This window comes from Anopheles stephensi, chromosome X (genome assembly GCF_013141755.1).
Source record: "Anopheles stephensi strain Indian chromosome X, UCI_ANSTEP_V1.0, whole genome shotgun sequence".
Classification (NCBI taxonomy): Eukaryota; Metazoa; Arthropoda; class Insecta; order Diptera; family Culicidae; genus Anopheles; species Anopheles stephensi.
The window spans coordinates 13,536,095-13,550,775 of NC_050201.1; the positions used below are offsets into that span (position 1 = coordinate 13,536,095).

Consider the following 14,681-nt stretch of genomic DNA (forward strand, 5'->3'; position numbering starts at 1 on the left):
GCGAACAAAGAAAAGGAATCTCTTGTTTAATAAATAGATTAATTAATTCTGTGTGACGGCTCAACGCCATATTTTCGATTGTTAGGAGAAAAATATTTAATATCACATTTTGACGTCCTCACTCGCTACGCCCAGTGTGCTTTACCCAAGTAGCAAAACCGACTGCCGGCAAAGAAAAAGAGCACACACTAGTGTTGCTCTTATCGCGCTGTCTCGCTCTAGCCCGCTGCACGAATTGCATCCAGGCCGATAGACAATTTACGCTTGATAATCGTGTACAAACCGTATTCCCGCTGTGTGTGCCCCGTACCTGCACGTGTGTAAGGCGTGTGTACAAGGCACACTAGAGACACACGCACACGCTATCAGCAGCAACAGCACCAGCAGCAGCAGCAGCTCCCATACTGCAGTCGTTCGCGGGACTTGTCGTGGGCTAGCGCCAGTGAAGCGAGCTCACGTACGGGCGGCAACAAGCAAAAACAATAACGCGCACACACACACACACACGACGAGTATAGATATACATGTGCAGTTAGATGTATAGAGTGCCATCGGAAAACCTGTGGTGTGTGCCTGTGTGTTTTTGCGTACGATTCCATGTTGACCACAGTGGATCCCGCACGAAGGGATCGCCACAGCGTAGTCTACTAATACCGATTTTACACGCGATACTGTCCTAAGTGTTTTGCAGCCGTTTGTGTACGTATTGTTTTGTGTGTATTGTCAGAATCCTGCAAGCCCCGCTGCCACCCTTCCTCCGCCCTTCCGGTGGTAGATGAACCTGTAAAGCCCGCGCACCGTACCGTACGGAAGAGTTCCGGAACCCGTATGGCCGGGGAAATGTTTTCACGTAAATGCGTGTGTGGGTGTGTGCACGTGTGTGAAAGTGTGTGGGAATGTGTTGTACAAGAGGGTAGCAAGGCAGGGAAGAAGGGAGTAGGAGGGTGGCGCTGGAAAGGGGATGAGATTGTGTATAAACTTACCAGACCACCAGTGGCATCGGTGGAATATGTGTGTCTGTGTGTGTGTATGTTTTGCTTTTTTCGTAAACAAATCGTCACGAATCCGTACCGTCCGTCGTGTAATTAACATACAGAAGAGTGCATCTTCTGGACACTTCTATAGCACTTGCGCCGTTTTCTGATACACAAACAGAAAAGAGAGAGAGAGAGAAAGAGAGAGAGAGAGAGAGAGAGAGAGGGAAATAGAGAGAGAGAGAGAAGAAAGGGAAAAGGTCCAGGCACGGATAACAGGTACTAGGTCGGTGCCCCCTTTGGCATATTTATTGATTTACCTAGGCCGCAGTAGTGTAAGCAGTAGTAGGTAGTAGGTAGGCCTACCGTAAGGCGAGTGGTGTTAGAAAGGGTGTAAGTTTTGTGCTTTCCCTTATTGCTGGATATATCTGGACAGTGTTGCGTAATGTCGTAAGGATGCAACAGTGCAATATCGATTACAAATAGTACCACCATCCTTGACAATGTTCCCCCGAAAAAAAAAAACATAAGCGATAGCGATGTGATACTACGTGTGGCCTAACGCAAAAAAAACATCTTCCTCACACGCATGTTCCAACGAACCCAATGAAAGCAACACTACTGGAAAGTCTATCAACACACACACACAGCTAGAGCCCGCCTGCGAATGATGGCATCCCTCAAGGTCAAACAGAGTAGCCGAAGCATATAGGAGAGACCATCGAACATCACCATTAGCACCTGTCTGTGCTTCGCAAAGCAATAAGAAAAGGCTGTTATTAGCCACAAAAAAATTATTCCCGCTCCACAGATCAGCGTCAGCATCAGCATGTTTCTCAACAGCTCATCTACCTGCAAAAAAAAAACATCTCCTCAACAAACATGCTAACATAGGGCGCAGATGGCTGGGGTTTTCTTTCCCCTCCCCACCCTGTTGTTGGCTTGTGGACCCTTCTTAATTGTCCAGAGCTCAAAATTGCGCTCATTTTCGGCACAGGTGCGGTTTATAGTGTACCGTCGAGTGTTTGACACTGTACACAGGCCATTACTTAGGCCAACCCGGACCGCGACCGAGTCCATACTGTGTTCTTTGTGCTGGATGGATGGAAGTTTAGGTGAGCTACTGAGAAAAGAAAAAAAAATCGAGGAAACACTTTAAATAAACACCATCCTTGAGGAGAGTGTGTGCTGCTCCGGGTGATCCCGTATGTCAGGAAAGCAGAAGTTAGTACTATTTACTTTTGTGAGGTTTGAGAGAAAGAAAGTAAGCGAGTGAGATGTGTTATTATTAGATTAATGTGTGGTTGTTGTTGGTGGAACGGGGGGTTTTTTTTCGGAAGTACAAACAAACCTACCGATACTGTCTCAGCTGCTCAGAGGGTAGGGTGAGCTTACGTTTAGAAAAGTATACACGATTTGTGAAGAATATGGAGCAGAAAACAAGTCCCCGAAATAGTTCGGTGAAGACGTTATCTACATTAAGTGCTATTTCTTCTCGTCCACTAAGCAGCAAGCAGCAGGCTAAAGCAAACGGTCTTTTGCGTTTGTGCATTGCCTACCTTTAGGCGCAAAACATAGATGTGTCCCCGCTTGAAGTTTACGGCTAGTCGGGCTATCAAGTTTGCGCTTCGGTTACACATACACGCGCCGATACGTACAGTGGTTCGATTAAGATGTCGAGGACTATCCTTGGCCCGGGGCGACACACACACACACACACACCGTTTGGATTGAGTTCAATTTAATTAAGGGGAACCTGGTTTTCCTTCTTTTGTGTGTTGCATGATTCAAAAATAGGATTAATACAGGTCACCGAAGGGGGGGGGGGGGGGGGGAAGGAAGATAGAAGGTTGAGAATATGAAGGAAAAACTCCCGGGAGAGCTAAAGAGAGGATTTACGAGGCTAACGCGAAAGGAGCAGAAGTAGCGTAACCTTAAAGTGAGTTTGGAGATGCAATTTTGGCAGCAAGTTTACCTCTACACCTGCCCCGTTTGTAGGTTATTTTATTGAATCATGAACCTTTATCAGCCTGCACCCTGCTTCTGATTCTGATTCCGGTTCCGGTCTTCCATTTTGCTGCTGTTTGTTGCTCCGTTCTACCTAGCTATAGTGCTGTTCCCCGATATTGGAAACGGGCCAATTTATCGATGTTCGTCGTGTTTCGTGTGCTTACTTCCGTTACATGTTTTGCTAGTAATATTATGTAATTGTGTGCGGGCGTGTGTGCTTGTATGTCCGTCTCCTCTAGTCTGGTAGCATTAACTGTATTATGTAAGGGACAGTAAGGCCGAGAAACCAATCAGATATGCATGCGTGTTTAGAGTTGACTTTTTAATTTTCGACAAACGACCGCCAAGGGTAGCGCAGCGTGAAGGATGGGTACATGAGAACGTAGAGCGCACCCCTAGCATGGCACCCCTAGCTGGTGTGGTCTGGTTGGTGTGTTAGTCAGCGATAGAACGCTGTGACGGGAAGTGACGTGCATGGCTTCGTGAAGTTAAGTGCTATTAATTTCATCGCTGTGCTCTAAAGTAGTTGCAAAAGCAAATAGGAACAGCCAGCAAAGCAAAGCAAAAAATCACCGTGAGACTCAAACAACCGACCCTATCAACCCGCGCTCAACGCGTTTGAACGTTACAGTTGAGAAGCGAATGTTTTAGTGATATTATTCTACCTGTTCTGTCTACCTTTTCGCCGTTCTAGGAAAGCATAACGATTCGCTATGTTAATAAAAGAGTATCGCATTCCTCTGCCACTGACGGTGGAGGAGTATAGAATAGCGCAGCTGTACATGATAGCGGTAAGTATAGTAGTACACTACTGTTTACTGGCGTTGATGTTTGTGCGGAAACCAGCGAAGCAAAAGTTTGTTCCCCCGTTCTGTACCCTCACCCAAACCTCTATTTTCACACGCGTGTGTACAGCAACAAGTACCAGGGGTTGCGCGCGCCGTGAAGGTATGCAATGGACGTACGATAGTTTTTTTTTGTTGCTTTTTTAAATGTCAGTCACCGAGAACCGGGCAACCCATCGTCCCGAACGCTCACAGAAATGCAGAAGGTGAACTTTGCAATAGAACGATTGCATACTTTCAGGCGGTGTAAGTAGCCTGGACACGGTCACCGGGGAAGTAATAGCACTTAGGAGCAATCAGTGCCCGATCATGCCCATTTGGAGGGGTTCCTAACACATCGAACCTGCTGAATGGGTCGAGAGTCACAGATTTATTATACGAGGCCCATTATGGAGTTCGAGGTTTGAAGAAGACCCAGCAATCAGCTTACAGGATGATACCCTCCTAGGGACCCCTTCAAAGCCCAGGAGCGCCAAGCATCTACTTAGCGATGAGCCGCCTCTGGGAGCAATTAATTGATACGCTGTACTACACCTCTTTCCACCTTCCTTCTTTCCACCACTCCGTTTTCGTTAGGGTGGGTTATAGACACTTTCCTACACACTCTAGCGTCCCCGTGTACTAGACATCCTCTGAAAGCTACTACCACCATAGCCATAGAAACTCGAAGTAAGCTGTTTGAAATCGGAAGAACCGGTTTTGTGACTGCAGGTGTTCCCGCTGCGTGTAACGTTACTGTACCCTGTAAGAACAGCGCAACGAATGTGACTTCTCTTCTACTCCTCAGAAGTAATGGTGGATGTGGTCTCCAGCACAGTTACACGTGGTTAGTGGCACAACTTGATCTAGGAAGCAAACATAAAGATCAGACACAGCAGGCAAATGCTCCTTGAACGGTGCTTTCCAGCTCTTCTTCTCATTGAATCTCCACTGTTTTATGTGCCGATCATTTGTTATACACTGTAAATAGAAGATTTGTGTGTCTGTGTGTGTGTGTGTGTGTGTGTGGGAGCATATTTTCAAATTGGGTTGATATTAGGCATTAGTGTCCTACGACATCCAGGACGTGGTATTAGTAGATCCGAGTCCCAATCGAGTCCTTGTAAGTAAGTGAAGTTGGCCATGGATATCGATCAGGCACTATCCACGGGCTACCATTGTCTCTAGAATACCCACTCACCTGTACAAAAAAACCACAAGAGGAGATGTAATGCACGTGTACACATGACTTTGACTCTACGTACTCTACTCCCTCAGCCATAGCCCCTTCCGTCATCGCTTACGGGGTGTGCGTACATGCTTTCTCGCCAGGGCTACACGTGGGAACTTCTTGCGTGTGTGTTTGTGTGGGTTTTGCGAGTGTGTTTGTGTGTGTGTGTGGCTTTCTACACATGTAGAGGGTAGTATCTGGGTCCTCATTCAAACTTTGCCCCTCACCTGCTTTTGATGTTGCTGTATTTGCAGAAAAAAAGTCGCGAAGAAAGTAGTGGCGCCGGTAGCGGGGTAGAGATTATTGTGAACGAACCATATCAGGACGGGCCGGGCGGTAATGGGCAGTATACGCGCAAGATCTACCACGTCGGTAGCCATCTGCCGGGCTGGATCAAGGGACTGCTGCCGAAGAGTGCGCTCACGGTGGAGGAGGAAGCGTGGAACGCGTACCCGTACACCAAGACGCGCTACACCTGCCCGTTCGTGGAGAAGTTTTCGCTCGAGATCGAGACGTACTACTTCCCGGACAATGGACACCAGGACAACGTGTTTAAGCTGAGCGGGGCGGACCTGCGCAACCGTATCGTCGACCTGATCGACATCGTGAAGGATCAGCTGTACGGGGCGGACTATACGCGGGACGAGGACCCGACCGTGTACTGTTCGGAGCGCACCGGGCGTGGTCCGCTAACCGAGGCCTGGCTGGACGAGCACTGGGAGGAGGTGAAGGGTAAGCAGCAACCGACGGCACGCAATATGTCGCTCATGTGTGCGTACAAGCTGTGCCGGGTCGAGTTCCGCTACTGGGGGATGCAAACCAAGCTGGAGAAGTTCATCCACGACACGGCCCTGCGGAAGACGATGCTGCGGGCCCACCGACAGGCGTGGGCCTGGCAGGACGAATGGTACGGTCTCTCGATGGACGACATCCGGGAGATTGAGCGGCAGACGCAGCTAGCACTGAAGCGCAAGATGGGCAACGAGGAAGGTGCCGAGCAGGACCAGGAAGATGATGACGATGAAGGTAAGGGTAAGCGTGTGTGTGTGTGTGCCAGGAGTACACAGAGAGGTACAGAGAGTACTCAAGTACGGTTGTATCTGTGCCGACAGGCAACAGCAAACCATCGGCAGCGGAGCAGGACAATCGTAGCGCCAATCAAATGAACTCCATCGAAAAGACGAACGAAAACTCTACGCCCCACATGGACAAGAAGGAACCGATCCCGCTCATCACTACTACGGCCGAGGCGGAGAGTGGGAGTGGTATGGTAGCGAGACCAACACGCCGACAGGAGAAACCGAAACCGTCCGCACACAGCTCCGAGGAAGACGAATCGCCGGACGGCAAGCAGCAGCACCAGCAGCCGAGGGCAAACCTCGACGTGGAGGACGAAGAGGACGATGAGGAGGACGAGGAGGACGAGGAGGATGAACGGCACGGTACGCGCGGGGGACATTCGCAGCAGGGAGCATGCTATCTGCGTAAGCAGAACAATAGCGGCTCGAAGAGCAAACTACATTCACCGCTCGGGTCGGCCCACAGCTTTGATCTGCAGGTAGTTGGGTTGTAGAGTTCGGGAAAGTCAGTGTATATCATTCACTGCGTACCTTTCTGTTTTGCAGGTTGCTAACTGGCGTATGGAAAAGCTGGAAGTTGATTCGAAGTCAGGCTCTGAGGAAGAATTTTTCGACTGTCTCGGTACGTACGAACTGAATCTCTCTCTACACGCTTCTGCGGCACTACAACTTCGAGAGGTGTCGCGCCCCGCCATTTATAGTTAAGTTCTGGCGTACGGTGAGACGGTCCGGATGGGATACGATACCCGGAAGTTGGCCTCCAGACCGTCTCAATCTGTATCTCTTTATTTGATTTTCCCATGACGCCTTTCCGGCACAAAACGAATATCCATTTGTCCCTCTACCAAAGATTCTATAGAGGTGATAGATATAATTATTGTTTGTTTTCTTTTGCTGTTTTGCATGCGGATTTTTGTGTTTGAACGTTTACAGCACGTGGTATGTGTATGTCGGTGGTGGTGGTCGCCAGTGGTCTACCCCGTTGACTTTTGTACGTTTATACCTAATGCTTTGCTTCCTGTATCGTCTTTGTTCCCGATAGGTGATACGGGCGAGAAGGCGTCACTGGTTAAGTGGAGCTCGCTCGAGTTGCTAGCCGAGGAAGATGATAGCCCGCAGCTTGCCTCGAACCACCGAAATCAGGAGGACAGCATCTTCAGCCAGTCCTACCTGCAGCGTGTCACGTCCGAACGCGGCACACGGCGTTCATTCCTGGGCCACCATTCGTCGAGCATCGATCGGGGCCATGATTCACCGCCCGGTTCACCCGGGCTACCTTCCTGCCCGACCACGGTGCTGGTGCTGATAATGCATGCCGGCAGTGTGCTGGACGTTAGCTCGGACATGACCACCAAGAAGTCGGACATTACGACGTTCCGCGGTGCGCTCGAGTCGGTGATGCGTCAGCATTATCCTTCGCTGGTCGGGCACGTGGCGCTGCGACTGGTTGCCTGTCCGGCCGTCTGTTCGGATGCGCTCGGTATCCTGTCCAGCCTGAGCCCGTACTCCTTCAACACGTCCTCGTCCAGTGCGGAGGTGTCGAACCTGGCGGACGTGCCGATCGGTGCGATACCGCTGCTGTCCACCTGTTCGCCCGACTTCCAGGAATCGGTTAGCCGAGCGGTATCCTGCGCGAACCAAACGTTTGCCGATTTCCTCAAGTCCGATGAGGGCCGTGGCTTTAACGGGCAGGTGGTGCTGATCGGCGATTCGATGGGTAGCGTCCTGGCGCATGATGCACTGTGCCGTTCGGCGACACACCAGGGCAGTGAAGCGTCCGGGCTGAACCACATTGCGGACTTTGTGGCCGAAGCGAACGATCTGGACGCGACGAAGCTGCTGACGGCACCGTCCCCACGCCGCCGTTCGTCCTCCACCAGCGAGTCACGCGTACCGAAGTTCGAGTTTGAGGTGGGCGATTTCTTCATGTTCGGCAGTCCGCTGGCGGTGATCCTGTCTGCCCGGCGACTGTCGGACAGCCGGTACGGTAGCAGCAAGCCGGCCTGCACCCAGCTGTACAATCTGTTCCACCCGACCGATCCGACAGCGGCCCGGCTGGAACCACTGCTGAGTGCTCGGTTTTCGATGCTGCCGCCGGTGAACGTTCCGCGGTACGCAAAGTACCCGCTCGGCAATGGACAACCGTGCCATCTGCTCGAGCTGATACAGTCCAGCCCGCAGCTGTTTGCTGACGGTGGTTCACTGCCGTCCGCGCGGCGCCTGTCGGACACCTCGATTCAAAGCGCCGCCTCGGGCATGATCGACAACGTGCCGCTCAGCACGATCAATCAGCTGCAGCAGCGCTGGTGGGGCTCAAAACGGCTCGACTATGCACTGTACTGCCCGGAAGGGCTCAGCAACTTCCCGTCCCACGCACTGCCGCATCTGTTCCACGCGAGCTACTGGGAGTCGAGCGATGTGGTCGCGTTCATACTGCAGCAGATTGGGCGGTTCGATGAGGTCGGCGGTGCCGGGTACGGGTACGAGAAGGACGTATCGAGCTTCCGGCCATCGCAGCCGCGCGAAAAGTGGAACAAGAAGCGCACCTCGGTGAAGCTGAAAAATGTTGCCGCCAACCATCGGGCGAACGATGTGATTGTGCGGGAAGGTGAACCGCAGCGGCTGGTCGCCCGCTTTATGTACGGACCGCTCGATGTGATTACGCTCGCGGGCGAACGTGTCGACATACATGTGATGCGTGATCCGCCGGCAGGCGAATGGCAACTGCTGTCCACGGAAACGACCGACAAGAACGGGCGCGTGAGCTACATTGTGCCGGGCGAGCAGGCGTGCGGTTACGGCATCTTCCCGGTGAAGATGGTCGTGCGCGGTGATCATACGTCGGTCGACTTTTACCTAGCGGTTGTGCCACCCCGTACGGAGTGTATCGTGTTCAGCATCGACGGTTCCTTCACCGCGTCCGTGTCGGTGACGGGCAAGGATCCGAAGGTGCGTGCCGGTGCGGTCGACGTCTGCCGGCACTGGCAGGAGCTGGGCTATCTGCTGGTCTACATCACCGGGCGGCCGGATATGCAGCAGCAGCGTGTACTGTCCTGGCTGAGCCAGCACAACTTCCCGCACGGGCTCGTTTCGTTCGCGGACGGACTGTCGACGGATCCGCTCGGCCACAAGGCCACCTACCTGAACAATCTCATACTGAACCAGGGACTGATCGTGCACGCGGCGTACGGCAGCAGTAAGGATATTAGCGTGTATACAAGCATCGGCCTGAAACCGAAGCAAATCTTCATCACTGGCAAGGTAGGTGAAGTGAGCAGGAGCGATAGGTGTATTAAGGATCTGAGAGTATTAAGTTAATGTATTTTAAGTATTTTTTAGTTAATCTGTCAAACCAATCAAGTGAATGCGTTTGAAGCATTGCTCGTACTATCATACTGATATCTATGAGCTCCAAGGCCACGTATCTGACAGCTTCCATGTCTAAATAGTAGACATCCGTTCTTCGAAATATCTCCTGCTATGATGAGCGAAGTCCTTGATATAAGAGACTCTCAACTCTTTTTGTCCTGCTCAGGTAGAGCACGTCTATCAGATATTGTCAGGTCTACTAGACATGGATACGCGATCCAAGGGTGCATTCCACCAATCACGTCTGTATCTGATCTGCTCTACCTGAGCTCGCTGTCCTTCCTGCTCCTCGTGCCGAATTAGTGGTTGCTCGAGCATCTTCCTGGTGGGATATAAATCCGAGCATCCTTATCACACAGACTCTCAAGTCAGCAGCAATAGAATCGAATTAGAAGACCTTTTTCCACAAATCCCTTTAACTTAGCTTTCCAAGGTTCTTGAAACGTTCCTCAATCATGCAGCCTTCGCTTAATTCCTTTCTTTCTTTCCTCTCACCCACACCCACACACACACACACACAGGTGAGCAAAAAGCACCAATCGATGGCAACACCCCTCACCGACGGGTATGCCGCACATCTCAGCTCCCTCATGACGGTTGGCGGTTCCCGGCCCGCCCAGGGTAACGCCCGCATGGTGATACCGCGCAGCTGCTTTAACCTGCCCGGCCAAAATCAATCCATTCGCAGGCGAAGGTTCGTGCCGGGTTAAAAACGGGGCCGGTTTTCGGTACGAATATGCGGAACAAGAGGACAAACAAACAGGAACAAAACTGCAACTGATTAAATATCACCCAACCAACCCCATCCCCATTGTACACCGCAATCCATGCCAAAAAAGGAGAAGTAAAAAGCATAAGCTATAAAACCCTACTAAACGTAACCAAAAAACCGATAAACATGAAAAGTAAAAAAAAGGGAGAAGATAGAGAGAGAGCGAGAGAGAGAGAGAGAGAGAGAGAGAGAGAGATGGTAAAAGTTTAAATCTATAAGCACTATTTAAAGGATGCATCATGAATCTAGTTGTTCGGGGTAAGGGCGATAAATCGATAAGCGTAGGAGAAGTAGCAAACTACAGAGCGAGAGAGACAGCAAGAGAGAGAGAGAGAGATAGAGAAAGTGAGGGAAATCAGAACACCGAACGATATTCCTTTTTAGTCATGTAAGGTACTCGTGTAAGAGGGAGTTCTGTCTGCCAGACAGTTTAGACGTATTCGCGAGTCGCAAAACGTTGTTGTGAGTAATTTTTCTCCCTTTTCATTGTCCATAGGAAAATGCCTCCTGTTTTTTTATTCTACACAAAAAGTGAGCAAAAACAAGCGTAGAATGCAGGCCGCCATCTGCATAGATGCAAGAGGTTTGGAATCAGAGAATGGAACGTTTCGAATCACTCGGTGAAATGTTTCAACGGCAATCCCGCTGTGGAAAGTTGGGGCAGCTATCAAAAAATTGGAAGATGACATGAGACCGCAACAAGTAGCAAAGATCCACAGCCGAGTTGCAAATCGCCTAAAATGAATGCACTGTGCAGTTGAAACATTGTACCGAGTAGTTTTAAAACGTTCCATTTGGTTGCCTATTCCTTTACTTTACCCCACCACTCTCCACTACCTCTCCTCCGTTCTGCCCGCTCTATCTTCCGTCTCAGTTGGTGTGGGGGTTCGCCGGTACGCCACTTTAGTAGTAAGGTGTTAAAGATATATTATTATTAGCATCGGAAGCAAAGCAACCGAATATGCGAGGGAGCATTCAAGATCTGTCTACAGAAAAAAGAACGAAACGAGAATCTGGTAATGTGTTAGTAGCGTAACGTATCTTTAATAGTAAGCCGTCATTCGGAGCACTCGTCCGACAGGAACGAACGATACTCAATACTTAGTAGCTCAGGCAATAAGAAGCGAAACCTCAACAGAGCAATACTAGCCTGCAACCCTGCATCATCACTTGAAGCAATATTGCTCTCTCTCTCTCTCTCTCGCTCTTTTTCTCCCTTCCGGTGTCTTTTGCTTTCACTAAGGCTAAAGTCACTCGCTCGGTCCATTCAAAGGTTGCCGACCGACTATTGTCTGTCGCCTGATACGGCTGAGCAAGTGACTTCACTCTCACTCTCACACACACACACACACAAAACACCAGGAATGCGCCACCAGGCACCGCACTCTAGGCGAAACCGAGAAGCGGGAAGAAAAGCGGGAGAAGAAAAACAAAAACCACACGCCGAAGATGCTGCGCAGCCATTTGTAAAACCAGAGAGATCAATATCAGGATTTCTATGCAATATTCTATTTTGTCACATGGTGAGTATGCTATGAGTAACAAACCTTGCGTCTTCCTATCCCCATAATATCCCCTACCAATACTGTCAGAGCACATCACATCCCCCAAGGAAAGGCAAAAAAAAAAAACAACCCCCAAAGCCAAAATTCCCAATCATAATTCCTTGTTTGCTGTTTGTTGTATCAAAAAAAGGTTAAAAAATCCCCAATGCACACACACACATACAAATGGAAAACCCTTGTTATATATTTGTCCGACTGTGAGGCTAATCGCTAAAATCGTTCACTTCGTTTCAGGTACCTGGCTTTAGAAGACTGTCTCTTAAAACCGGCTGTAAAGAATTAAACAAACAAAAAAGAAAAACAAACCAGAAGATGAAGAAGAAACAAACATACACACACACACACAGGCAGCAAACAAAGTGAAGAAGAAGAGGAAATTTGTTATGTTAAAAGAAAAAAAACGGAAACGGAAACGGAAACTAACAGCAGCAAGTGAAAAAAGGGGGGGGAGGGGGGGGGGGAGGGAACTCATGAGATGGAAATTTACCGTTTATGCAACAACAAAAAGGAAGAAGAATCAAAAAGGAAGAGGAAAACAAAACCAGTTTATAATTATTAAAAACAAAACCTTGTTATTCGATGTATTGTTGAGCCTTACATCTCTCGGTTTTGTGTGTATGTGTTTTCACAATAATAGACAAACAAAGCAACAAAGAGAAAGAGAGAGAGAGAGAGAGAAAAGGAAAATCAATTCAATGTTCTGATATACACAGGCCGGGCTATGTTTGGAATATTGGTGTAATCATGTGTTTTTTTTTTGGAAATGGATCGTTTTTACCCGTTAGACTACCCGACCCGTTGTGCTACGCACGTAGACACTCACCTACACAAATAAACACTAACCGGAGCGTGTGGTGGTTGGTAAAAGTTTTGGCGAGAAGAAACAAAAAACTCATTCTGATGCGCATCTATTACTGAACATATACATATATACATGTATATTAGATATTAGATACTAAATAGAGAGAAAAGGGAAAAGAAGAGAAAACAGTCCCGGACAAAAATAAGTTATGTGTAAACCATGGACACGGAATTTATATAGTGCAAGAGAGAGAGAGAGAGGGAGAAAGATAGAGAGAGGAAAGAAAAAAAGCCGTTGTAAGAATCTATACATATACATATATATATATATATATACTATACATATACATCAGTAGAGATCCGTATTATACAGGAGTCATCCAACTGGTTCGTAGTTTGAGGAAAAACGGTCCGCAAAACGTGGAAATCGTATTTATTGGAAACGGAAATCGGTGGCAGAAGGAGGTAGGAAGTGTTGCGAAGCAACGGAGGGACAGGAGGACACAGGGCCCTATTCAGAAAAGCAATGGAAGGGGAAGCCCGCCCAGGAAGCTTACCCTTAGAACGGAAGCCCACCAACCACCAACAACAAAAAAAAAAAAACAATTGGGGGTTAAAGGTGAATAAATTCTAAAAACAAAACCCTTTGATGTTTCTTTACTGTTAAACGAGCGTATGTGTGTGAATGGGTGTGTGTATGCCTGTGTGTTGTAGCATAAATATGTAGTCATACTGTCATTCATGCGGTTGAAAACCCATAGAAATAGAAAGGTATAAGAATATATATATATATAGAAAACGATGATGAAATATTAATAGAACGGTAAAAAAGAAGAACAAAAAGGGCAAGATTATTAGGCAGAGGAAGAAATACTTTTTGGTGTTGAGTGGTGTTAACGAAAATAGAAAAAACAAACAAACAAACGTGAAAATCAAACTTTATGAAACAACAAACACAATGCGACATAATCCACGGATGGTGTAATATTAAATTTAGCAAAAATGTATTTACACGCTACATAACTGCAAACCCACACACACACACACAAACACACACAAAATCGAAAAAACCAAAAATATATTAAACAAGGCTGTCAAACATTCAAACAAACAAAGAAGAAAAAGAAAAAAATGCGATTTTTGCCACCAACACTGTGTGAAGGAGGGGACGGGCGAAATGTTGGTGGCGATGCAAAAAAAAAAATAACAAAAAAAAATCCATTTTTTATAAGAATTGTTACTCGTTTTCCAGTATTATTGCACCCCGGTGGTATCGGTTTTTCTGTCCACTGTCAATCAATTAGTTGGATACCCCCATTTTTATATACGGTCAAACAGGTGAACGAAAACGAAAAAAGCAAACAGGCATACAAATGTCAACCGAGTTGACAGAAAAAAACCCCGAGCGGGTGCAATCACATCTGTCACATCCGCTTAGTAGCCGATTTACTGTGTGTTGATGTGCTTACGTGTTTCCAATTTGTTTGCTCCAACTCAAAGAACAAAACGTTCCGATCCGATATACGGCGGAGGTAGTAGGTACAAGTGTTTCGATGTTTATAACGATGAGCGATTTTGATAAAATACCCGCTCACACACACACACACACGCACACAAAAACACTCCAAGCAATCTACGTCCTAAATTTTTGTTGCTGTACGCCGAATCGCACGATCCGATAAACACTGTAAGCACAGACACAAACACACGCATACACAAACTAGTGATTGGTCATACGGTTCTTTTCGAAGGAACTGAAACACGGAATGGAAGTCCGAACCACGAGTGGAACATCGAGTACTGATCGTGGAGCGAAGAATGCGACAAAGCCTGTTCATCCCGGGTAGGTTTCGGGTAGGTTCGAAAAGTGATGCACGATCCGATGAAGGTTCGTTTCGTTCCTCTAGAAGAATGATCGGACTTGGGTGCGAAATTTGGAACCTGCCAGGTCCTTGGAACGAACCTAGCAAAAAGAAGAAAAAAAAACCTGCCAAAAAGTCAAGAAATAACCCCTCTTGAGCGGAGGGGCCTATCCGTTCGACAGTTTAAGTACCGA

General features: G+C 48.2%; 1 protein-coding gene across 4 annotated transcripts; it reads left to right on the plus strand.

The window, feature by feature from the left end:
* The first annotated feature begins 256 nt into the window (after positions 1-256).
* On the plus strand, positions 257-12,131 carry LOC118509090 (protein retinal degeneration B). 4 transcript variants are annotated; one of them, XM_036049235.1, is made up of 9 exons: positions 257-699; positions 3,679-3,775; positions 5,294-6,065; positions 6,152-6,597; positions 6,665-6,740; positions 7,052-7,057; positions 7,161-9,379; positions 10,009-11,782; positions 12,059-12,131. In XM_036049235.1, the coding sequence occupies exons 2-8, from the start codon at positions 3,698-3,700 to the stop codon at positions 10,195-10,197; spliced, it is 3,786 nt and encodes a 1,261-aa protein (XP_035905128.1). In that variant the 5' UTR covers positions 257-699; positions 3,679-3,697; the 3' UTR covers positions 10,198-11,782; positions 12,059-12,131. The 4 variants fall into 4 exon arrangements, with proteins under 4 accessions (XP_035905128.1, XP_035905137.1, XP_035905156.1 ...); XM_036049244.1 differs by lacking the exon at positions 7,052-7,057 and having other exon boundaries at positions 259-699; XM_036049254.1 differs by lacking the exons at positions 257-699; positions 3,679-3,775 and adding an exon at positions 3,794-4,655.
* Positions 12,132-14,681: the final 2,550 nt, after the last annotated feature.